Source organism: Podarcis bocagei, assembly GCF_964188305.1.
Source record: "Podarcis bocagei genome assembly, chromosome: 6".
NCBI lineage: Eukaryota > Metazoa > Chordata > Lepidosauria > Squamata > Lacertidae > Podarcis > Podarcis bocagei.
In genome coordinates, this window is record NC_138130.1 from 97,939,323 (window position 1) to 97,965,301 (window position 25,979).

The following is a 25,979-nucleotide window of genomic DNA, read 5'->3' on the forward strand; positions in this document are numbered from 1 at the left end:
TTGAAGCCACTATTTTAGGTTGGCAGAAGGCAGGGGGAGGCATCTAAAAGAGGTAAGCGCTGGTTTTTTAAAAAATAAAATAAATAAAACCCACATTTATTTCAATTTGCTTTCCTATGATACCTTAGTTGCTAAAACACTACCTGACTTTGCGTATCAGTTGTTGGGACTGCATGGAATTGACGCTACCTAACAGCCGACCGTATATTTTTAAGAGCGTAACTTTATACGGGATCACTGGCTATAAAAACTATGGCAGTTCATCAGATTTGTGTTACGTTTGAACCGATGGGTAGGGTTGTCTCCAGGGGGGCTTTGCAAATTCTGATAGGAAGCAATCCTGACCCACATACCATGTATTAACATGTGGATGTCAGAATGTCGATGTCCTTTGGATTTCACGTTCTCCTGAATGTCGTGGTGCTGTGCTTGGCTCAGAAAGAGTGTCAAAAAGATGCATGTCTTTGAATTTTGTGTTTTAAAAAAGACGTTCAGAAATTCCAATTCTGTAAGAAAAAACTTGCAGCAAAGTATTTGGATGTGGGCTTCAATGCAGAGTTTTTGTTGTTTTAAAAATGCAGATTAATACAGAAATGGCACAGAATGGACTTGTGAATTCAGAGGAGACACTGACCAGAAACTGATCCATCTATCCCTAATTATATCTTGACTTTCCACATCAGTGGGTGGACAGGGAAGGGCTGTAGCTCAGTGGTTAGAGCATCTGCTTTGCATGCAGAAGGTTCCAGATTCAATCCTGGCATCTCCATGCTCTTGAAACCCTGGAGACCTGTTGCCAGGAAGTGTTGACTAGCAGCTGCCAACGTTGTGCCTTTGAGATGTGGTTGGAGCATAGTTTCCATCATCCCTCACCTTGGCCATTCTAGCTGGGGCTGGTGGGAGTTGTGGTCCAACATGATCTGGAGGGTAGCAGGTTGGCTACCCCTGTTGTAGATAATAGGGGGAATCAATGATCTGACTCACAATAAGGTATCTTCCTCTGTTCTTTCCTGGGAGAGGCTATAGGCCAGTGGTCAATTCGAGCTTTGCACCCCGAAGGTCATAAATTCAATCCTAGGCATCTCCAGGTCTCCTCTTCTTCTTCTTGGATCTCACATAGTAGGGTTGGGAAGGTCGCTGTGACCTTGGGGAGTTATAGCTAGATGCAAATAGTCCTGGGCAAAGTGGACAAACGGCTTGACACAAAATGAAAAGTGCTTCATCTGTCGTGTGGCTTGTTTTTGGTGACAGACGTTGGTGAACAGATGTTGACTTTGCACTTTGGAAAAGTATAGAATTTGCAAGGTTTGTGGCTGCAGAAAGGAATTAATGTATTTTGTGGGGAGGGATGCAATGAAGGAGCATTTATCACCCTCACATTTCTTTGCTCACTCCTTTGGCGATTGAACCTGCTGTGTGTTTTAGCTTTGCATCTGATTCCCCCCCCCCCATGCTCCCCCAATAATCTGGGGTGCCACAACCAAAAAAGACCCTGTCACTGGTCACTTCCTGCATGGGCTTCAAGTTACAAGAGATGAGATTCTGACTCAACATCAGGAAGAACTTCTGATAGTAAGAGCTGCTTGATAAATGGAACAGTCTCCCTCAGGAGGTGGTGGACTCTCCTTCCTTGGAGGTTTTCAAGCAGAGATTGGATGGCCATCTGTTAGTCATGTGTGAGATTCTGGCATTGCAGGGGGTTGGACTAGATGACCCTGGGGGTCCCTTCCACCTCTATAATCTAGGATTCTATAGTTATTTTGGATGGGGTGGGGGCATGGAGGAACCCTAAGAAGTCCCCCCCCTCCCCAGAAACAGGGCTGTGAGCTGAGTTTCTGGGACTGGAAGCAAAATTCCTGGGCTATGAATCTTCTCTCTCTCTCTCTCTCTCTCTCTCTCTCTATATATATATATATATATAGTGGTACCTCAGGTTACATACACTTCAGGTTACAGACTCCGCTAACCCAGAAATATTACCTCGGGTTAAGAACTTTGCTTTGGGATGAGAACAGAAATTGTGCTCCGGCGGCACAGTGGCAGCAGGAGGCCCCGTTAGCTAAAGTGCTGCTTCAGGTTAACAACAGTTTCAGGTTAAGAACGGACCTCCAGAACAAATTAAGTACTTAACCCGAGGTACCACTGTATTGATTTTTACAAATAATTTTCAAAAATCATATAACATACTTTCTTATCTTATACAATGTTTTGGACGTCCATCAACCGCATCTGAAGATTTTCCAATCTTTTTCACTTAATCTACATTTCTTAATTTCTCTATTACCTTTAATTGTCCTTAACTAATAACTCTCTTCATAATCTTCTCTGCAATACTTCACATAGTCCTCCTTACAGAACTTCTTGGAGTCCTGCTAGCGTAATCTGTTTATTACAACGCCTTTTCAAACAATTCAAATATTTACTCCAGTCCTCTGAGAATCTCTGATCCCGCAGGTTTCTGATCCTTCCTGTCATCTAATTCTGCATAGTCCATTAATTTTGTCTGCCGAGGTTGTGCATCTTCTCATATGTATATCTGTACTCTTGAACTGCTATTTTGCATCTGGTTCTGCTTCGGAGATCTCTGAAGGGTGGGCCTTGTGATTCTACTACAGACAGTGGTTTGTGACATTAACATATGAGAGTGCTGGAGGTGAAATAGTTAAACAGGTTACCCAATCAGAACCCGGGGGTGGAGTCAGAGGGACTATAAAACCAGCGAAGGGAGGAGTTCGTTGGGAGTTGGGTGGTTGGTTGGAGTGGGAGTGAATTGGGATAGAGTCTGTGGGTAGGTTGAGTTAGTGTCGCGAAATAAGCTGAGTCAGGAACAGTTAGGAGCTAGGAAGACAAGTCAATATCTGAGAGGTGGTTTAGTGAGTGAGAGCAGGTAGCGGAAGTTATAGGACTGGATAGGCACCCCATGATTGTAATTGACCAATACCGTTTATGAAACCGCACGCTTGTTAAACTGCAATAAATAAACAGAAGTTTATGTTCCAATTTAACCCTGACTGGACTCAGTATTGTACCAGGTAGGGCCTGGGTGGTGGCAGCGAGAAATAAAGTGGTGGCACAGGGATCAATAGATGGTGAAACATCCGGGGACCCTGTGTGATTGCCACAGTGTGTTGGACTAGGAGCTGGGAGGCCCGGGTTCAAATGCCCACTCCGCCATGAAACTGGCTGGGTGGTCTTGGGCCAGTCCCTGCCTCTCAGCCTAACCTACTTTGCAGGGTTGCTGTGGGGCTAAAATGAGAAGGGGGAGAGAACCACGTACTCCACCTTGAGCTCCTTGAGGCGAGATATAAATACAAGAAATAAATGTCTAAACAGCAAACCCTCAGATTTCGAACGAGAAGATTACAGCCCTAGCGCTGCTACTGTCTGCTTAATCCCCTCCCTCTCCTGTCTTGTTTCTTTGCGATGCGTAAAGCAGAGTTTAGAAAATAATGTTGCCACTCTGGGAGATGCGTTTTGTGTGTTAATGGGGTTGACATTTTATCAGGATGAAGATTTGAAAGTGGTATAGCAAGCAGAATCTCAGGCAGAAATAGTGAATTAAAATAAATGTCAAGGTGTGATTATTCCCCCTTGTGACACACTTTCCTTATTACAATGTGCATTATTGTGATTTTTATTTTTTTAAAGAGAGAACAGGAAAATAATCAGCCATGATTCAAACTCCCCAACCTCAGCAGCAGTTCATACATTCAGCAGGGTCATGTGATAAAAAATGTTACTCTTCCATGGGAGAAAACAACCCCAAAACTCTCTATGCAACTAAGTTATACTCAGAGTGGAGTGACTTGAAAATCTATGGACCTGAGTGAGTCATCTCCTTTAATTTCAGTGGGTTTTACACTGAGTAGAACTAATGTTGGATAAAACTCACTGAAAACTAGCATGTTAAGGGTTCAAGGTGGTATAGCAGTAAGTGTAGGACTAGGACCTGGGAGACCAGGGTTCGAATCCCCTCTCAGCCATGAGGCTCACTGGGTCACCTTGAGCCAGTCACTCACTCTCATCTTAACTTTACAGGGTTGTTGTGGGGATTAAATGAGGAGAGGGAAAACCAACGAAACCGCCAAGACCATATAACACCAGTCCTGAAAGACCTACATTGGCTCCCAGTACGTTTCTGAGCACAATTCAAAGTGTTGGTGCTGACCTTGAAAGCCCTAAACGGCCTCAGCCCAGTATATTTGAAGAAGCGCCTCCACCCCCATCATTCAGCCCAGAAACTGAGGTCCAGCTCCGAGGGCCTTCTGGCGGTTCCCTCACTGTGAGAAGTGAGGTTACAGGGAACCAGGCAGAGGGCCTTCTTGGTGGTGGCACCCGCCCTGTGGAACGCCCTCCCATCAGATGTCAAGGAAATAAACAACTACCTGACTTTTAGAAGACATCTGAAGGCAGCCCTGTTTAGGGAAGTTTTTAATGTTTGAGGTTTTATCATGTTTTTAATATTCTGTTGGGAGCTGCCCAGAGTGGCTGGGGAAACCCAGCCAAGTGGGCGAGGTATAAATAATAAATTATTTTAATTATGATTATATTCATGTACACCACCTTGAGCTCCTTGGAGAAAATGCACAAATTATATATATCTGTATAAACAACCCAACTCCACCCCACCCCACTAAAATTAATATCCAAACCCGGCACTTTGAATTGAGCCCAGAAAATAATTGGTAGCGTTATGTGCTCAGATTAGTCTTGTGAGCAACCTGGCTGCCCAATTCTGCACCAGCTGCAGTTTCCGAACAATCTTAAGGGGCAGCCCCACCTATCAACACATTGCAGTAATCTAACCTAGAGGTAACCAGAGCATAGACAACAGAAGTTATGCTTCCCTTGTCCAGATGGGTGCACAGCTGGGCCATAGCTAGTGTAAGTCACTTTGTGTCACTGAGACCACTTGAGCCTCGGAGACAGTAATAGAAGAAGAAGAAGAGTTTGGATTTGCTATCCCGTTTTATCACTACTCGAAGGAGTATCAAAGCAGCCAACAATCTCCTTTCCCTTCCTCCCCCACAACAAACACTCTGTGAGGTGAGTGGGACTCAGAGACTTCAGAGAAGTGTGACTGGCCCAAGGTCACCCAGCAGCTGCATGTGGAGGAGCGGGGAAGCGAACCCGATTCGCCAGATTACGAGTCCACTGCTCTTAACCGCTACACCACACTGGCTCCAGAAGTGCCCCCAACGTACACACCTGCTCCTTTGGAGGAAGTGAACCCCATTCAGAGCAGGGCACACCCACCTCACCCAGTCTGGGGAGCCACACACTAGTAAGTCCCAGTGGCGTAGCGTGGGTTGTCAGCACCTGGGGCAAGGCAAGTAATTTGCGCCCCCTAACCCGTGGATTTGCGCCCCCTAACCCGTGGATTTGCGCCCCCTAACCCTAACCCCCAGATGTTGCACCCGGTGCGGCCGGCCCCCCCTGCACCCCTCACGCTACGCCACTGGTAAGTCCCTCTGTCTTTTCTGGGTTGAGCTTCAGTTTATTTGCTCTCGTCCAGTCCATTATGAAGGCAAGACATCAGTCCATCAATCCACTGCCACACCTGCAGATGCAAAGGAGAAGTAGAAATCAGGATATTGCCGACAATGTACCCCGAAACTCTGGATGACCCCTCTTAATGGTTTCATCAGATGTTGAACAGCCAGGGAGTATGAAACTGAGTCCTGCAAAACCCCACACTCCACGGGGCCAAACAATACAGGCAGTGACCATTTTAGGCACATCTGATACATGCACAACTGCGCATGTGCACATCATGCCGAAGTGATCCAGAAACATCACCAAAAGGGACAGGACAGGGCTTTTGCGGGCTTTTAATAATAATAATAATAATAATAATAATAATAATAATAATAATAATAAATAATAATAATAATAATAATAATAATAATAATAATAATAATAATAATAATAATAATAATAATAATAATAATAATAATATCTTTATTGTCATTGCCCCCTTTGGGGACAACGAAATTAATTGACTGCTCCATAAAAACACTAATTAAACAATACAGTATAATACAGCAAAGGAGATTAAATGACTTTCAAAGTCCGGGCTTCCCATTCAGGGCCGAGATCGCTCTGGAGAAGAAGCTGTTCTTAAGACGGCTCGTTCTTGTCTTCATCGTCCTGTATCTCCGTCCCGACGGCAAGAGCTCGAAGAGACAGTGACCAGGATGCGATGGATCTTTTACTATGTCCAGTGCCTTCCTATGGCACCTTGTGGCATAAATCTGTTCTAAGGTGGAGAGAGTGGGCAGCCAACAATGCTCTCTGCTGCCTTAACAACCCTGCACAACCCCATCCTGTCCTGGGTAGTACAGCTTCCGTACCACACACATAAGCCATAAGTGAGCACGCTCTCAATGGCACAGTGATAGAAGGCAAGCAGCAGTTTCTGCGGAAGACGGTTTTTCCTTAGTATTCTCAAAAAGTACAGTCTCTGCTGCGCCTTCTTCACAAGCCCCCTTGTGTTGACACTCCAGGACAGATCCTCTTGTAATTCAATGCCCAAAAATCTGAACGTTGTTACCCTCTCCACACAGGGCATTTCAAATATACACAATTTCACTTAAACGTGCTGTGCCTTGGAACTTAAATGGGGAGCTTCCTGTATCCCCCAAGAACCATCCTCTGGAAGCGTGGCCTTATAGCTCAGTTGGTTAGAGTGCAGTACTGATAACACCAAGGCTGCAGGTTCGATCCCTGCATGGGACAGCTGCGTATTCCTGCATTGCAGAGGGTCAGACCATACAATCCTCGGGGTCCCTTCCGACTCTACTCCACGATTCTCTATTATTCTAAGTATAATCAGAACCTTGGCAAAGTGGTGCCACCTCTCCGCAGCTCAGACAGCCGCTTCACAATGATATCTTCCCATGTCTTCAACCGAGCCTAAACCCCGGTCGAAATGAATCTAGAAAATCAGTTTCCTCCAAGAGAGCTTGGATCAGACCTGCAACCCCCTCCCTGCTCAAGCCGGCTGGGGCTGATGGGAGTTGTAGTCCCAAACTTCTGGAAAGCGCCAAGCAAACAAAGACTGCCTTAAACCAATACAGCTACCCTTCAAGTTGATGCAAGGGGGTCCCATGGAAGCTGTACAAAAGGAGAGCAAACTTCTAAACCAGTCACTAGCGGGTGGGAATACAACTCCTGTTGACCGGGAGGGGTTAAAGCTGACCTTCTTATGTCAGGGCAAAACCTATTCCCAAGCTTCCCCATTGTTTGAGTTGGAGGGTCTCCATTGTGTTCCGCCTTATTTGCTACTTCGGTGATCAGAGGATTTGTTTGTTTAGCTTTCGAGTCAAACCGAATCTTTGTGTTCCTCCCGCAGTTCCAGTTTCCCAGCTGCACTTTACAGCCCTTCCACACTCTGCAACCCTCTCTCCCCAGCCACCGCCACCCCTGAACTTTCTCGGTTTTAGATTCCCAGAAGTTTCTGCCTATATCTGTTTTAATCAGCAAGGTGGTCAGGAGGCCATTAGATCTGATTGAGATCAGCTTTGCTTTCACCTTCATGTATCTGCATATCTCTTCCTTTAATCTTTCCTCCTCCTTTTGCTTGCCCACAGTGTAATTATCCGGCCTTCGTTATGGTAGTTGCTGTGTGTCTTCCATATCTCGCTGTATCTGCCCTGACTGCAGCTAACAATGCAAATTCCTGAAGCTCGCAGTAAGATAAAAGAACAGGGGAAAGTCTTGTGGTACCTCAAAAGACTAATAACTTGAAGCTGTAATCCTTTTACACCAGGCAGGAGGTCCCTTTTCACCAACTTTTGGGGTGCCACATGGGCAGGAGAAAAGTGGTTGGAGCCACAGGTGTAACTCTTACCTTTAAACAATAAGCTACATTCCAGCCATAGAGGCCAGGGATTTCTCTGTATAGAATCAAACAATCAGAACCAGTGAAGGCGGTGAAGGTCCTGTGTGAGTGTCTGGAGGCGGTTGGAAGATGGATGGTGGCTAACAGATTGAGGTTGAATCCTGACAAGACAGAAGTACTGTTTTGGGGGGACAGGAGGCGGGCAGGTGTGGGGGACTCCCTGGTCCTGAATGGGGTAGCTGTGCCCCTGAAGGATCAGGTGCGCAGCCTGGGAGTCATTCTGGACTCACAGCTGTCCATGGAGGCACAGGTCAATTCTGTGTCCAGGGCAGCTGTTTATCAGCTCCATCCGGTACGCAGGCTGAGACCCTACCTGCCCACGGACTGTCTCGCCAGAGTGGTGCATGCTCTAGTAATCTCTTGCTTGGACTACTGCAATGCGCTCTATGTGGGGCTACCTTTGAAGGTGACCCGGAAACTACAGATAATCCAGAACGTGGCAGCTAGACTGGTGACTGGGAGCAGCCGCCGAGACCACATAACACCGATCTTGAAAGACCTACACTGGATCCTAGTACGTTTCTGAGCACAATTCAAAGTGTTGCTGCTGACCTTTAAAGCCCTAAATGGCCTCGGTTCTGTATACCTGAAGGAGTGTCTCCACGCCATTGTTCTGCCTGGACACTGAGGTCCAGCTCCGAGGGCCTTTTGGCAGTTCCCTCACTGCGAGAAGTGAAGGTACAGGGAACCAGGCAGAGGGCATTCTCGGTAGTGGCACCCTCCCACCAGATGTCAAAGAGAAAAACAACTCTTTGACATCTGAAGGCAGCCCTGTTTAGGGAAGCTTTTAGTGTTTAATAGACAATTGTATTTTAATATTCTGTTGGAAGCCGCCCAGAGTGGCCAGGGAAACCCCGCCAGATGGGCAGCTTATAAATAATGAATTATTATTATTGTTGTTGTTGTTGTTGTTGTTGTTGTTGTTGTTTAGAGTTGGAAGGGAGCCCAAGGGTCCTCTAGTCCACTAAAGCATCCACAACAGATGACCATCCAACCTCTGCTCAAAAACCTTCAAGGAAGGAGAGCCCACCACCTTCCAAGGGAAACCGTTCCACTGTCAAACAGCTCTCACTATCAGAGAGTTCTTCCTGATGTGGAGTCGGAATCTCCTTTCTTGGAAGCCATTGGTTTGTGCCCTGCCCTCCATTGTCCCCCCAAGACAATGGGGATTCAAGAAGACAATGGGGGTTCAATGGGGGTTCAAGAATGGGGGTTCAATGGGGGTTCAAGAAGGACACAGAGGAGGGCAACCAAAATGGTCAAAGGCCTGGAAATGATGCCTTATGAGGAACAGCTAAGGGAGCTGAGCATGTTTAGCCTGGAGAAGAGGAGGTTAAGGGGTGATATGATAGCCATGTTCAAATATATAAAAGGATGTCACAGAGGAGGGAGAAAGGTTGTTTTCTGCTGCTCCAGAGAAGCGGACACGGAGCAATGGATCCAAACTACAAGAAAGAAGATTCCACCTAAACATTAGGAAGAACTTCCTGACAATAAGAGCTGTTCGACAGTGGAATTTGCTGCCAAGGAGTGTGGTGGAGTCTCCTACTTTGGAGGTCTTTAAGCAGAGGCTTGACAACCATATGTCAGGAGTGCTCTGATGGTGTTTCCTGCTTGGCAGGGGGTTGGACTCGATGGCCCTTGTGGTCTCTTCCAACTCTATGATTCTATAAGACTAACGGATGCCCAGTGAGGGCAAGGAGTCTGAGTGGGTGATTTGGCATACCAAAGGGCAGAAGTCTATTTCGATAGATAGAAATGTGATCGGCACAAAAATCTCGTTTAAAAATAAGAGATTCTATGTAGTGAGATGAGTCTGCATTAAATCTTTGTGTGGACCACCCAGCCACACAGCACAACATACATCAGAGGTGCATAGACAGAAAGATACATGTACAGGGTGAGTCTCTTAAAAGAGGCCCCGTGGAACATGTTTATTCTGTATCCACAGGGCCTCTTTTAAAGGATTCGCCCTGTATAAGGAGGGTGTGATATGCAAGACAGGGTAAGCTCCCATTGTTTTCCCCCTGTTCCTGCCAACCTAGCAGTTTATTAGATAAATAGGTACCACTGCGGCAGGAAGGTTAATGGCGTTTCCATTCGCTCTGGCACTCATTACGGTCCTCTGTGCACCAGAAGCGGTTTAGTCCTGCTGGCCACATGGCCCAGAAGAGCTGTCTGTGGATAAACTCCGGCTCCCTCAGCCTGAAAGCAGAGATGAGCACTGCACCCCATAGTTGAATTTGATGGGACTTAACCATCCAGGGGTCCTTTTATCTTTACTGATATGCAAGAGGTGGCCAGAGAAGAATATTTGCAGAAGAAAATGAACCATCTCTGGCAATCCAGTGGCTCATCTTAGTTAATCAGCAAGAGTTCATTGTTGTTGGTCTGAAGTCCTTTCGGCACTGATAGAGTACACCGTGTTTCTAGTCTGCAATTCCTAGTTGATTTAAGCTAGAAGGGATGAGGGGGCAGGATTCAGTTCACTCCACATTTAAAGACAAATCTTATCTGTTTGGAACTTTGTAAAACAGCATGTGAATTGAAACACAGCTGCCCTTCGAAATCTGCGCTGCTCTGAATTTTGCGTTTCAATTGTCTAGCCACGTAATGTGTGGAAAAGTGTATTTACAAGAGTGTTGTGTGCATAAAATGCATATATTGGTGAAAATAACATTATGATTAGGGAGTTTCCTTGCAAAAATTAAGTAAAAATGCATTAAGAGATCTCTATTTTAGAAATTCACACCCAAATGCTGGTGAATTTTCATGGGGAATTTTTGAAGGAAATAAATCACTAACTGACGTGAAAATGTGGAGAACCAAATTCGAGATTGGAAGAATGAAACAGAAATTGATAGTTTCACACATCTCTAGCAGTTAGTAAATGCAACCCCCCCCAAAAAAAAAACACCCCACCACTTGATTGGATAAGATCGGACAAAGGAAGAGCTGTGGTGGTTTGTCTTTCCTTGCTTGCTTTTTTTTGCCTTCATGACTACAAGGAAGATAAAACACACAGAGAATGAACTATAAATAGTCTAGCCAGCAAAAGGCAAGAGAACTTGCATCATTAATGAATATGCGCTGGAAACATTCCGCTGGAGCAGAACTTAAAACATTTGCTTACATCAAAGTAGAGAACGATCAAAAGCTACAAGCTTCCCTGAAGGCTTTCATACAAAACCCCCAAAAAGGGGGAAAGAAAAGAAAGCCAGAGAGAGAGAAAGAAATTGGCTCTGCCTCTGTTATACTAGATGTATTGTATAAATGAAAATTAGTGTAAACAGACTGGAGATAACAATATATTAAATGTGTGCGATTTATATAGCTTGGAGGAAGACGATAATTGCAAAAGCCACAGGAGAGATGCATCTCCACACTTAAGTTGATTTCATCTTTTCAGTATTTATAAAGGCAGGGTGGGATGGAGAGGGCGGGGAGGAACCCGGAGACAGAATGGTGAGCTGCTATTAAAATATCGGCTGCTTGATCGGTGTCTGCAGCTAGAGAGAACGCTTGGCCCCTTGGGAACGGCTCTAGGACCTCAAACAGATGGGATGCCCTACCGGTTATGTGCTTTCTAGAAATGGTGTAGAGATTGAGTGAGTTAACAACCTTTTTTTTTCCCCTGAGGAGCAACGATTGGACACATGCTAAAATGCACACACACGGTCTTCAAACAAAAACATCTTGAAGGTCCCAGGCCACAGAGAGGTTAGGCTGGCCTCAACCAGAGCCAGGGCTTTTTCAGCTGTGGCTCCAATCTGGTGGAATGCTCTGTCACAAGAGACTAGGGCCCTTTCCGCAGGACCTGCAAGACAGAGCTGTTCCACCAGGCCTTTGGACAATCCTCACAGAACTCTAGCCCAATGGTTCCCATCAATTTGATTTGAACTGATTTTATAATGAAATGATTTTAGATTATTGTATTATTTTACTGTTGTTAGCCGCTCTGAGCCCGGCTTCGGCTGGGGAGAGCGGGATATAAATAAAAAAAATTTATTATTATTATTTAAGGCACAGTTCTGAGAACATCAAGCAGAGAAGGTTTCGCTTAGAGCAAATCACAATTTCACCTCAAGGAGGAAAGGGGCCTTGGAAATGTGACAGCAGGGGCGAAGGAAGGGGTTGCAGTGGGTGTGGGCCGCCCCGGGTGTCACCACTGAGGGGGGTTGACAAAATGGCGGGCGGCATTCACCACAGGGCCTGCAGTGCGCCCGAGCCACACGTCTATCCTGGGAGACACGCGGTGGCTTGGGCGCGCTCTGCCCAAACAGTCCGCCTGCTGCCTCCCCTCAGTTGTGGGGCAGCTGAGTGGGAGGAGGCAGGCAGACTCCGAAGGCCCCATGGTGTGCCCTGCCCTCACCTGAACCCCTATGGGTGGCTCACCCCACCCCTGGGTGTGCTGCCCCAGGCGCCCAATCAGGTTCATAGAATCATAGAGTTGGAAGAGACCACAAGGGCCATCGAGTCCAACTCCCTGCCAAGCCTCTGCGTGACAGCGACTGCAGTCGGTTCCTCTGCCTCTGCGTGACAGCAACTGCAGTCGGAAATGTCGGAGCCTTGTCCAGCTGCCCTCGCAGGGCGGAAGGCCACACAGAATTTTCTCCACATATTTACCACCGTTTTTTAGTGGGGGACTTCTCTTTCTCTCTCTCTCCCTCTCTCTCTCATGCTCTAGTGGGGAGAAAGGAGCATCGACATGATATACTGGGATGGGCTATTGCAGGGGTGGGGAACTGGATCTGAATGGCAGGCTGGATCCTTATCCGTATCCTGGACCGCCTCTCCTGGTATGTCCCGCAGAGGACCTTAAGGTCCACAAATGACAACACTTTGGAGGTCCCGAGCCTCAAGGAGGTTAGATTGGTTTCAACTAGGGCCAGGGCCTTTTCAGTCCTGGCCCCGACATGGTGGAACGCTCTGTCACAAGAGACTACAGCCCTGTGGGACCTGACGTCTTTCCACAGGGCCTGCAAGACAGAGCTGCTCCGCCTGGCCTTTGGTTTGGACTTGGTCTGCCCCTTATGTTTCCCTCCCCTTATGGTCTTGATTTATTGGCTATTTTAAAATGAGGCGGCATTTTGTATTTTAAATTTGTTTCCCCTCCCCCGTCTTTTCCCCCTATTATGTTTTTACTGTGATTTTATTGGTGTTAGCTGCCCTGAGCCTGGCTCTGGCCAGGGAGGGTGGGGTATAAATAAAATCACACACCCCTTTGGGCAAGGTTTAATAGGTGGGCGGGGTTGCCCACATATCAATCACCTCACTGCATCATGATGTCACATGGCCATATCTGCCCACCCACTTTGAAATCAAATGCACCGCTTGCAAAGGACTTTAGAAGACCTTGTGGGGTACTTTGTAAGGGGTCACTTAAGACCCGGCAACCAGCGGACGGACAGGTGTAGCAGAGCCCATTAAAAAGCCCTCCACAAGCTGATTGCCCAGCCTTGTGGAGTTCTTTGCAAGGGGCTGTGCAGCCTGCAGACCCCTTTCCTCTGTGCCAGGTCTTTATGTGCCCCACACCTGGTGCCATATATGACATGATGTGTAGGGCAGGGGGCACTACAGGCCAGAGCTTCCCAAGCAGCCACTGTGTGCAGCACTAATGGATAGCTGGCCAACTCTTTGGCCAACTCTGCGTAATGTAATTAGACAGGCTCCGGTGGATTGAGCGGGCGAGACCAATAGGGGATCCAATGGTCAAGAGGGTGTTCTCTAAACAGCGGTACCTCGGGTTACAGACGCTTCAGGTTACAGACTCCACTAACCCAGAAATAGTACCTCGGGTTAAGAACTTTGCTTCAGGATGAGAACAGAAATTGTGCATTGGTTGCAGCAGGAGGCCCCATTAGCTAAAGTGGTGCTTCAGGTTAAGAACAGTTTCAGGTTAAGAACGGACCTCTGGAACCAATTAAGTTCTTAACCCGACGTACCACTGTATGTGCTGTAGAGGGAAGTGAGGGGCATATGCAGATCATCCACCTGGGAAGGTAGCCAGTCTAGGAAAAGGAAAACTCTGATCCTAAACCTCCACTGCCTTGCTGGGTATCTTTTGGAGAAGAAAAGGCTCTATAATTATTTATTGAATTTATATACTACCCTATATACCCGGAGGTCTCAGGGCGGTTCACAGAATACATAGATCTGGAATGGAATCTGAAACTGTCCTTAAGACAGTTGGATTTGTGATAGGAATTTTATGGTCTTAGATATATGGTAATGTTCGTAAGTGTACCAACAAAGCACATACACAGATCAGCACAGGAAGACCAACCTGGAACCATTTTGATTCCTAAACTGAGCCAATGTTTTCTCTGCAAGGTCAAAGTGGGAAACCTCCCCATTGTCTCTTTCCTCACAAATCCTGTCTTAAGGACACATTTAAGATACGAATAGGGTGTGAGCCTGTGACCTGGCCTCGGAACTAAGTATTTATCATTACAAAAGACTGGCCAGGCTCCTCAGGCAATCCAATCAAGTAACCTGCCAGACAGGAGATAAACAACGACAGGAGAAAAACAACATTCAAATGTTCTGTTTTAGACCGCCTTTTTTGTGATGTAGGTGTGATGTATCTGAGGGGTGGTCTTAGGTTACACCCCTTCTGTGATGTATGTATGATGTTTCTGGGAGTGGTTTTGATCTACAGGGTGGCAATTTCAAAAGTCTTTATAAGGCCTTACGCGCCATTTTTCTGGATCCCTCCTCTCTCCTGCGGGTGTTGCAACAGATCAATAAAGATCAAGCTTACTAGCTGCTTTGCTTCTCAATATTCTCTGGTTGGCCTCTGTTATTCTCTCCTACCAATAGGGAACCTATGTAAGGACTCTATATGGGCTCTTGGATACCCCATAAGGGAAAAGGGCAATTTTTGTTTACAACAGATTTCACCTTGTACGCCTCCTTCCCGCAACTCCTGCAGCCAAGCTGGTGCCAAACGTTTTGCTCCCCTTTCCTTTGGACCACATCAGCGAGCCTGAGAGCAGGGTCTTGTCATCTGGGCAGCCCAAGACCTCCATACACACTGCCCTGTCATGCGCCCCAGGGAAGTCACTTCGGTGCTGCTAATGCAGCGGTTTGACTTCACCCCCGGGGGCATACTCCATTGTCTTGAGACAGACAGATGTCAACAACAACCGAGATCCAGATTGTCAGCTGATTATTTGGATGCAACCCACAACATACAACATGGATCAACTTAGGCTTATTTGGCAACTTAAAAGAGGGTTATACCCGGGAACTTTGGCCTCCAAAGTGGATGTTCTGCCGCTGAGCTATCGCACAAGTTTCCTTCCTTCACTTTCTGCCCACCATCACAAAGCAAAGGGGGTTTTGTGAGTCCTTAAAGACACACACAAAAAATTGGGGGGGGAGTAGGAGGGAGGGAGATTTGTGCCAGTTTGTAATGACATTGCAGCTCTCTGCAGGCATGCAAGAGTTCAAGAGATGCTTTTTAAAATGTTAACATGATTGTAAAAAGGAAGGAAGGAAGGAAAGGAGGGAGGAAGCAATCTCCAGAGGGGAGCTGTGAAATGTTTTGATTTGACAGTGCCATGAGATTCTAATTTTTTTCTTCTGCAAGAACCAGGGTAGACAGCTTGCAAGCCTTTTAATCCCAAGAATGGTTTATTTCTTAAATACTGTTCAATAATGCTCATGTTTGGCTGATTTCCAGAGCTTTGTGTAATAGCCCAAAAGCAGTGCTTAGAGGTGCAATCCACAGCATTTCCTTGCCCTAGACTCACTCTATATACCTCGTGTTTCCTCATCTACAGTGTATTTCTAGACAAATATTGCATTTCATTGTACCATATGATGGGGATGATGCAAATGTCTGAACGCACCTGGTCACCTGCGGCGAGGGGGAAAGTAATCTACAGGCGACCAGGCAAGGGGAACTTTACAAACTTTACACACTTTTTAAAAATTATTATTAAAGATTTTCCTGTTTAACAGAAGTATGTGTAATGTTTCTCATCTTTTTTCCATGTAAAATTCTTACAAATCCATTTCATTTGTTGAGACATTAGGGGGGGCGGAGGGGGGGAAGATGGGAGGGGTCAGGTGGCGATGTTTCTATTTTGCTTAATGTATGTAGGGTTTGGTGTCAGCGTTGCTCATGTAGGTTCTCTGCTGTTCACTTGTGATCCTTTGGTGGTGAGAGAGGTTGGGGTTGGCCTAGGGTGTGGTTGTTCATTTGTGATTGGCTGTGGTGATCTTTGTTTTCGTGTGTGAGTGGGGTGGGTGGGTGTTCTGGATCCGGTTAGCCATATTGATTTGTATGCTGTTGGTGAATTATTGTCATTGTCTTGTTGGGCTGTGTATGTGATAAAGGGGAGCCATACCGGGGTGAAGGCGTCTTCTTCTGTTTGTCCCCGTGTCAGTTTCAGTTTATTGGTTAATTTTTCTAGTAGGGCTGTTTCCCATACTATTTGGTATTGGCTACACACTTTAAAAATCTGCAAATGGCTTAGGCCTGGTCTACAATTTAATTGAATAAGGTAGTGGAATTGGCCATGCCACTCTGTCAGGAGGCTACAATTTTTGAATATCCTCTTCTGTAAAGCCCCTTTACCACAAATGTCAACCCAATTTCAACCATCTTGGGCCCCACAATCATCAGGTGAGGCCTTGTTGATGGCGCCACCACTTGGGGATGCCCAGTTGGCATTGACCCATGACAGGACTGGAATGCCCTGAGCTGTGTCTGAGAGACTTTCGAGCATTAGGTGGCTGAAATGCTTCTGAAGTCCAATAGTTCAGTGGCAGCACATCTTGCGTAGGAACTACTGACGATCAGCTGATCATCAGCGTTCAGAAACCCCAGTACCAGGCTTCTGAAGTGCTGGTGATCAGCTAATTGTTAAGGCTTCAAAGGACAACATAGGTCTCTTTTGGAAGTCCCATCCAAAGAGCCTTGCACATCACTTCAAAGTTCCATGGACCAACTGATGGCTGGGACTTCAAAGCGCAGGCTTGCAAGTAGGTGCTTTGAAGTCCCGGCAATCAGCTGATCTATAGCACTTCAAAGCACCTTGCAAAACCTAAGAAAAATAAGCGCCCTGTACTGTGCCTTGAAGTCCTACCAGCCAGCTGGTTGTTGGGGCTTCAAGGTGCCACACCACCCAATTTCATTGTGACATGCAATGATTGACAGGTGGGCAGCCCTGCCCAGCTTTCAAATTTGGCCCACAGGCAGGAGGGGGGAGATAAGGGTCTGGCCCACCAGCCGGATCCTATTCTTCATGCCTGTATACATTTTTTTGTGTACACCAAAAAGGACAGAAAGAAATCAATTATCTGTAAGGTGTTAAGGAGCCCCAGATTCAGAATAAGATTTCAGATATAGGCACAGCAGTTTGCAGGAGAGCCTTAAAATGGAGAGCAAAACCAACAGCCTCTGACTTCTTCAACCTCTGATACAAAGCCCTTCCTGGACTTTTCAAACGGATCCCGAAGCTTTTTTTAAAAAAACAAACCTGCAAATGAGTCTAAACGAGCAGCAGGTGTTGCTTAGGGATTAGGAAGTGAGGTAACCTGCCCTAAGGCAAGACTTTGCAGCTCTGTGGGACATTCCTGGTGAAATGTATTGTTCAAAAAATCACAATAATTTAAGGTAAGGAAACAGAGGCAGCCTCATTCTGTAGCTTCGCCTGCTAAGCAATAAAACCTTCTTTCCCCGCCCCTGAGGCAGAGTCGTGCGATCAAAAAACAAGATGGGTTTGCGTTGCTTTTACAAACTTGATACTTCAAATCCACACCTCCTTGTTCCCTTAATTCCACTGCTTTCCATCTTTCCGGAAAGTCAAGAGATGTTCACAAGGCGCATTTGGTGTCGAGATCGCGGCGGCTGGGATATAACTTATCTTTATCCGGAAGTTGGCAATAGAGGTGGGTAAGCTTGTGGAGGGGTTATCTTTCATATGCCAAAGCTTGAGCTATAACCTTTCGTGATTTAAAAGATGTCTCCCTTGACTGACTTCTTTCTAGCTCTGGCAGAAAACAGAGGGAATGCGAGACCATGAGCTGAACTTAAAAAGCAGGCCTGGAATGTTTTAGTAGCTGTCTCAGCACTGTTTAAAAGCAGGAGGATGGGCTTTTTAGCTCAGAGGTAGCCAAAACGAAGCCCTCCAGATGTTGCTAGACTGTAGACATCTTCAAGCTGCTGTTTTATCATGGGTGTATTCTGCAGCATGTCACTGGTGCATTAACAGTGCATTTGTGCTGGGTTTATCTTCGTCTTTGGCGATCCCTCGTAGCCTAGTAAGATTGTCTTCCATAAACATGGTTTTAACAGTGAGTTCATAAGTGACCATGGAGGCCAATTCTGGATCCACACATCCTTCCACAGTGGGGACATTGGTTTCTGGGTGGGAGTTGATCATGGTGAGGGTTTGCCAAGCATACCTTCCTCTTAGCATGTTTCTCCCTTGCGTCCTGAGTTCGAGTGTCTTCAAAGCCCATGACACCTTTGGTAAAGGCTGCTCTCCAATCGGAGCACTCGCAGGCCAGTGTTTCCCAGTTGTCGGTGTTTATACTACATTTTTTTAGATGTGCCTTGAGAGAGTCTTTAAACCTCTTTTGTTGACCACCGGCATTACGCTTTCCATTTTCAAGTTGGGAATAGAGTAGTTGCTTTGGAAGACGATAATCAGGCATCAGCACAACATGACCAGTCCAACGAAGTTGATGTTGAAGAATCATCGCTTCAATACTGGATTTATACAGGACCATCCATCCATCATCCCGTACTGTCAGCTGTTCTGCAATGTTCCCCCAACGAAGGACATAAATGTATGTTTGTTTATTACCTGCCCTTCACCCTAAGGCTCCAGGGCAGGTTACCGCAATTAGAACAATATTAAAAACAATTTCAAACAAGGTTGCTGCTTTCAGCCCACAAGCGATAATGTAATTTGTTATGCTTCCCCTCCATTTGCTTGATGTTTGCATTGAAGTGAATGGGGTGAAATAACATAGTGGCATTGCAATGCACATAATTAATTCAATAAATTGCATGTGTTACAACATTTCACCACCGGGGGCAGCGAAAGCGAGTAACATTGATTTTGGCGGAATTGCAGTGGAACAGAAACAGGGCTGCATGTGGCAGGTGCAGGGCAGAAAGGAAAATTCTTAGGCTCTCTAATTCACCCTGTTTTTCTCTGTATATTTTTCCCCATCTCTGCCCCTGCAGCTATTATATATGTAAGGCAAAAGTGTGGCCGCCGGCAGCCTAATTGAAAGTTAAGCTTTGGACACAGCAGGGGCTATGCTCATTAATCAATTGCTCTTGTCTTACTGTGCACTCTGATTATCCCTCTCCAGGAGAAGGTCTAAAAATAAGGCCCATAGAAAATCGAAAATCAATCTGTGGCCCATGCTTCTCTTCATATGTATAACTTGCACAGTAATAAACTTTGGTTTGAAGTTTAGCCCTGCTGAGTTTTTTAAAAAATCAGTATTTGTCTCTTTCTGTGCCGAGAGATCAGAGATTTTCTTATGCGGCGTTCTTTTTCATGCATTGTTCTATACCGGGTGTTGAAGGAAAGATTTGCTTAAAAACAACAACACGTTATCAAGGAAATTGGTCTTTGCAGTCCAGGATTAGGTCTTCAGTAAATAGCCAATTTGTCTAGAAGTAGCCTAAGGCATAGCCTTAGTCTGTGAGCACTTTGGGCTCTTTTGTGCAAATGTTTGCAATGTGTGTAATCCAGGACTGCAAATAACATGCTTAAGAACTTCACATTCTGTCAAAGGCGGTAATACCCACAGGCATCAATAATTTGGCTTCCCAGGATCTTTCTGGTTCTTTTCCCAGTCTTTGGCCCAAGAAAGGCCATGCACATGTTACGATATGGAAGCAATGCGGCAGCAAGCAGCAGCTAGCTGGAAAGCAAAACATGATGGGAATGTTGGGACTGTACCGTGGGAACAAAAGGGACAGTCTATTCACTGTACAAAGCACCGGAATTAGCTCAGAGTGTAATATGAGCTGTACAGGAAGTACAGAAGGAGGAGTTTATCTCTCTCGACTGTTGGAGTTTGAGGAGAGCAGACGTGTTTTCTGTAATGCTGCAAGGACAGAAATAAAGACATGTAAATACATTTCTGTCTATCTCTTTCCCCTCCCTGGGGAGAGCATGGAGCAGGGAAGAGTGGTGTGTCCTTCTCACACTGAGTAGGATCGCCGATCGCGACCTTGCCTGGATCCTGCCGGGAAATGCAGACAGGGAGGTCAACCGGAGATTCAAGCCGGGTGCCTGGAGAGTGGCCAGTTTCCTCTGATAAGGCTTGAATTCCCCAACAGCACAGAGGTTGTGCATCAACAATTGACCCCCTATGGGTCACAGAAAGAGTTCCCATCATCAGTTGTCCCCTATGCTCTCTGTGCTGATAGTTTAACTCAGCCAATGGCTAGGGAGAGTTCACAAAGTACCAGCATGTGCTTATGTCACATCCTATATATTGTTGTTGTTGTTGTTGTTTAGTCGTTTAGTCGTGTCCGACTCTTCATGACCCCATGGACCAGAGCACACCAGGCACTCCTGTCTTCCACTGCCTCCCGCAGTTTGGTCAAACTCATGCTGGTAGCTTCGAGAACACTGTCCAACCATCTCGTCCTCTGTCATCCCCTTCTCCTTGTGCCCTCCATCTTTCCCAACATCAGGGTCTTCTCCAGGGAGTCTTCTCTTCTCATGAGGTGGCCAAAGTATTGGAGCCTCAGCTTCAGGATCTGTCCTTCCAGTGAGCACTCAAGGCTGATTTCCTTCAGAATGGAGAGGTTTGATCTTCTTGCAGTCCATGGGACTCTCAAGAGTCTCCTCCAGCACCATAATTCAAAAGCATCAATTCTTCGGCGATCAACCTTCTTTATGGTCAAGCTCTCACTTCCATACATCACTACTGGGAAAACCATAGCTTTAACTATCCTATCCTATATATCCTATATATACATCCTATATGTAGTGGCTCCTAGAAGCTGTCAGCAAGCAACAGCAGCCACATCCCAGGCTGGCTAAACCAGGTGAGGATAGCCGATGGGTGTCAAACCCTGCATGTGAAGACAGGCTCTGGTGGATTGAGCAGAGAACAGGATGCTGGCATAGATTGGCCATTGTCTGGATCCTGCAGGCTATTCTTACATTCTCCTCTTGCAAACGAAACTGCTTTCTACTGAGATTAGCTCACTATTGTCCACCCGGACTACCTGTAGCTCTCAGAACTCTTGAATAAGATCTTCTCCACTGCTGCCAACTGAAATCCTTAAAGAGCAAGCAGGGATCTAAGTTCTCTGACTGCCTACATTGCAACGGCTAAAACACCTCCCCTAGCCGTGCATGAATTTATGAAGCATTCCTACAGCATTAACTCGGTCCTTCTGTGTTTAAAAATGTTGCAATTTTCCAAAGTCCTGTCCAGGGATATCTGCAGAGCTATTTTGCTCACGGGGGGGCTCAGTGTTATAATAAATCTGCTAAGCCAACTGTGCATTCCTTGGGTTTCTGTGAAGAGTGCCCAGCTTACTGGGGATATTGCCTATTCAGCTGCTGACGAAAGTGTCTTCTCAGCGTGCTGGCTGGTGACATCCCAATGTCCACCTCGTCCCCTCCACCCCTTTTGCATAAGAACATAAGAAGGTGCCAATGGCAAAAGTGAACCCTCTCCCAAGCACCCATCCAATGTATTTTGGAGGGTGGTGGGACACAGAGAAGAGTCTCATTGAGCAAATTCAACATGTGGATGACTTCTTTACATAGCCAGGTTCCCAGCTGTTTAGGCCAGAGATGAGGAGCCTGTGCCCCCCAGATATTGCTGGACTACAGCTCCCATCATCCCTGACCATTGGCCCTGCTGTTTGGGAGCTCCAACAACATCTAGAGGGACACAGGTTTAGGGCTTTTGATGTAAGAACTGGACACAGAAACAATCTGGAAGTGGAATATGCTAAATATTCAGTATACCTGAAGGAGCATCTCCACCCCCATCGTTGGTCCAGCTCCGAGGGCCTTCTGGCAGTTCCCTCCCTGCAAGAAGTGAGGTTGCAGGGAACCAGGCAGAGGGCCTTCTCAGTGGTGGCACCTGCCCTGTGGAACACCCTCCCATCAGATGTCAAGGAAATAAACAACTACCCGACTTTTAGAAGACATCTGAAGGCAGCCCTGTTTAGGGAAGTTTTTAATGTTTGATGTTTTATCGTGTTTTTATAATTCTGTTGAGAGCCACCCAGAGTGGCTGGGAAAACCCAGCCAGATGGGTGGGGTATAAATAATAAATAATAAATTATTATAATTATAATTATATTCATGTACACCACCTTGAGCTCCTTGGAGAAAATGCACAGATGATATATATATATATCTGTATAAACAACCCCACCCCGCCCCACTAAAATTCAGATTCAAAACCCAGCACTTTGAATTCAGCCCAGAAACTAATTGATATTTTATTGTGTTTTTAATATTCTGTTGGGAGCCACCCAGAGTGGCTGGGGAAAGCCAGCCAGATGGGTGGGGTATGAATAAATTATTATTAGTATTAGTATTAGTATTAGTATTAGTATTATTATTATCATCATCATCATCATCATCATTTTTTATTAAATAGGTGTGATGTGGTCTGAAAGTGGGTCCCATCAGAATTCTAGCTACACTTCTCGAATCTGAACCTGACTTTTGTCCCTGTTTGCAGAGAACATATGCTGACATTTCTGAACACTTTGCACAGGCAGCCCCATGTCACCAGCATGAAATGAAACACTGGAGGCTGCTAAGTTAGGGCAAAGGGGGCACTGCACACAACAACCTTCATCTCCTGCCAAATTCCTGACAACCAGCCCAGGCATGTGGCAGCACCCCCCCTCCCGTGTCTCAGAGTTGCCCTTGTAGAACTCAGCAGGGAGGAAGAGGATGGGGACAAAACTAGAATCAGGTGGCTCTGCCGACCGTTGTTTCTGGTGCCAACTACTGTCACACTCCCTGCCAGGGGCGTAGCACCGTTTGCCAGCACCTGGGGCGGGCACTGAGTGCGCTCACCTAGCTCTCGCCACCGACACCGCAGAGCGGGTGCTCACACACTGTGCAGGGACAGGACACGGAGGGCATCTTCCATGATCCACAACCCTCACTGCTGGAGCCAGGCAGAGCTGGCATAACGAGGATCACTGTGGGGGCACCAGGTTTGCGCCCCATTCTCCTGGGGCAAGGGCTCCCCTGGCTCCCCTTCGCTACTGCTCCCTGCCTTCCCTTACCAGAGCTAATAGGCACCAGCCACCACTGGAAGCAAACCAATCTAGACCTGACCAAATCAGGTGTAAAGGTTGCCACCTGACTTTTTGCAGGGCTGATAAGGCAAGCGAAGCCGTGGGCTGATGACATCATGCCACACACCGAGTTTCCTTAGACATTTGGGATGGGGCTGTGGCGTTTGCCCTCCTAGGTGTGTGACATCATACTGGGTCCATAGGGAAAGGGTTAACTAATTGTAAAATGACTAACCAATGGGAACCCAAGGGGAGGAGTTAACTGTGTATAAGGTTTAAGCACAGAGGGTTTTTTTGGAGGAGTTAGAGTGGTTGAGAAGACAGTCTGGAGTGAGAGGGAAGATAAGTCTGTGGGTTGGGCTAGTCTGGTGTGAGAGAGTGAGAGAATTTGTTAAGAGGAGTCAGTCAAACAGTTGAGATAATCAGTCAGAAGGTATTAGGAAGGTATAGAAACTAAAGTTAAGATACTGACAGGAATATTATCTGAGAAACTATAAACTTGATAATGTTTGTAAAATAAACTTGTTGGGTTTTTTGTTCACTTTTAACAACTGTCTGGTCTCAGTGTTTTACCAGAGAGTAACGGGTTGGTGGCAGCGGGGAAGCGAGCACAGTGGTGGCACAGGGATCAATAGACCGTTAAACGTCCGGGGACCCTGTGTGATCGCCACAGGGGCGATTGTGGGGACCAACTACTAGACACAGATATTTTTTAATGCCTGCAATGTCTAGTCCCAGATTTGGGTTTGTTAACGTCTTTTCCTGACGTTCATGTGGAATGTTGCTTTGGAACCCAATGAGAGGATGGCGAGGCAACAGATTATTGGATTCTATATAATCCATGAAGCGACGTGTTCCAGATCAGAAACTTTAGGTTTTCCAACACGTTTTTTATGAGGGAAAATTTTTCATATAACTCATTTGGTAGGAATGCTCTCCATTTCCTGGTAGGTTTTTATGCTTTCCTTTGTTGCTGCTTCACTTATTACACAGCCACTAATGGCAATTGCAGAGATCGGCTTTGTAGATGCTGGCATGACACATGGGTTTTCGTGCCATGGAGAAATCTTCCTATAGAGCAGGCCTTGTGGAAGCAGCCGTTGGAGGAGGAATTCACTCCTGTGCTCGAAAGTCAGGTGCTTTGACCGTAAACTTGGAAATGACCAAGCCAAACGCCGCTTTCGTGAGGTCTAGTGGCATGCCCTTGCCAAAAAACGGGTTTGAAATATTAATTCCAAAATAACAAGGTAGCAAATAGGAGCACACTTGATTTGTTTATCGGGAGCATATACTATAAAAAATGGACCAGTTGGCCTGCTTAATAGCTTGCCGTGTCCTTATACAGAACACACATTAAAAGATGGTTGGTTTTCCCCTCCAGAACATTCCGATCTGATTGCCTCACGGACGCCGTTTCTTTGATGTTGAAGACAGAGACGAGAGGGCCATGGATGTGAAAGAAAGGAAGCCGTATCGTTCTCTGACCAGGCGCCGGGATGCAGAGCGTCGCTACACCAGCTCGTCCGCAGAGAGCGAGGACAGCAAGATACCTCAGAAGTCGTACAGCTCCAGCGAGACTCTGAAGGCTTACGACCAGGACTCCAGGCTGACGTACGGCAACCGGGTGAAAGAAATGGTGCACCAGGAAGTGGACGAGTACTGCCGAACAGGTACGGTTCTTGCACCCTGGCCTCCTTGAAGTTGGGTGGTTGGGGAGGGTGCTGAAATTTTTTTCCATCTATTCCTGAACATTACTGGACTGCCTTTCCACCCAAAGGAGCCCAGGGCTGTAAAACTCCAAAACGTGAAAACCAAAAATTTAACATAAAATGAAAAAAAAGCATATTTATAACCTTGAAGCACCATCCAAAAACATTTGGAACAGTAGTTTCCAATTGGTGGTCCACGGACCCCAAGAGGTCTGCATGACCCACCCAGGAGGCACATGGCACTGTCCCAAATTGGGACATTCCATTGGGGGGGGTGCTCTCGTGCGAGATCGCAGTGCCCCAAAATGCTCACTTTTTAGTTACCATGATCTCATGGCAGGTCACACACACGGCACTGGGACATGTCAGAGTATATGGTGGCAGGGACGCGGGTGGCGCTGTGGGCTAAACCACTGAGCCTCTCGGGCTTGCCGATCAGATGGTTGGCAATTCGAATCCCTGTGACAGGGTGAGCTCCCGTTGCTCTGTCCCAGCTCCTGCCAACCTAGCAGTTCAAAAGCACACCAGTGCAAGTAGATAAATAGGTACCGCTCTGGCAGGAAGGTAAATGGCATTTCCGTGCGCTGCTCTGGTTTGCCAGAAGCGGCTTAGTCATGCTGGCCACATGACCCAGAAGCTGTACGCTGGCTCCCTCGGCCAATAAAGCGAGATGAGTGCCGCAACCCCAGAGTCTGCTGCGGCGGGAAGGTAAACGGCGTTTCTGTGCACTCTGGTTTCCATCACGGTGTCCCGTTGCGCCAGAAGTGGTTTAGTCGTGCTGGCCACATGACCCGGAAAGCGGTCTGTGGACAAACGGCGGCTCTCTTGGCCTGAAAGCGAGATGAGTGCCGCAACCCCATGGTCGCTTTTGACTGGACTTAACCGTCCTTTACCTTTTACCTTTATGGTGGCACCATTCACATAACAAAACTACCAGAGAGATATCAACCTTTTCAAAAGTCAGGGGTCTGCTTTTGGGGGGGGGACCGGAAGTCCGCAGAACTTAACTCATTGGGAACCACTGATTTATAACATCTAGAAAAATCAAAAAGCAATGACATTGTGCTGTGAATCCTGCAATGGAGGGGTCAGG

At 46.5% G+C, this 25,979-nt stretch overlaps 1 protein-coding gene across 11 annotated transcripts in view; it reads left to right on the top strand.

Annotated features, from left to right (window-relative positions):
• Positions 1-25,979, top strand: part of TENM4 (teneurin transmembrane protein 4) — a 1,513,375-nt gene that overhangs the window by 1,110,872 nt on the left and 376,524 nt on the right. For all 11 annotated transcript variants that reach the window (XM_081197251.1, XM_081197258.1, XM_081197259.1 and 8 more), the window contains one exon: positions 24,559-24,847. In XM_081197251.1, the coding sequence (XP_081053377.1) occupies positions 24,625-24,847 (223 nt within the window). In that variant the 5' untranslated portion in view covers positions 24,559-24,624. The remainder of the gene's footprint in view (positions 1-24,558; positions 24,848-25,979) is intronic.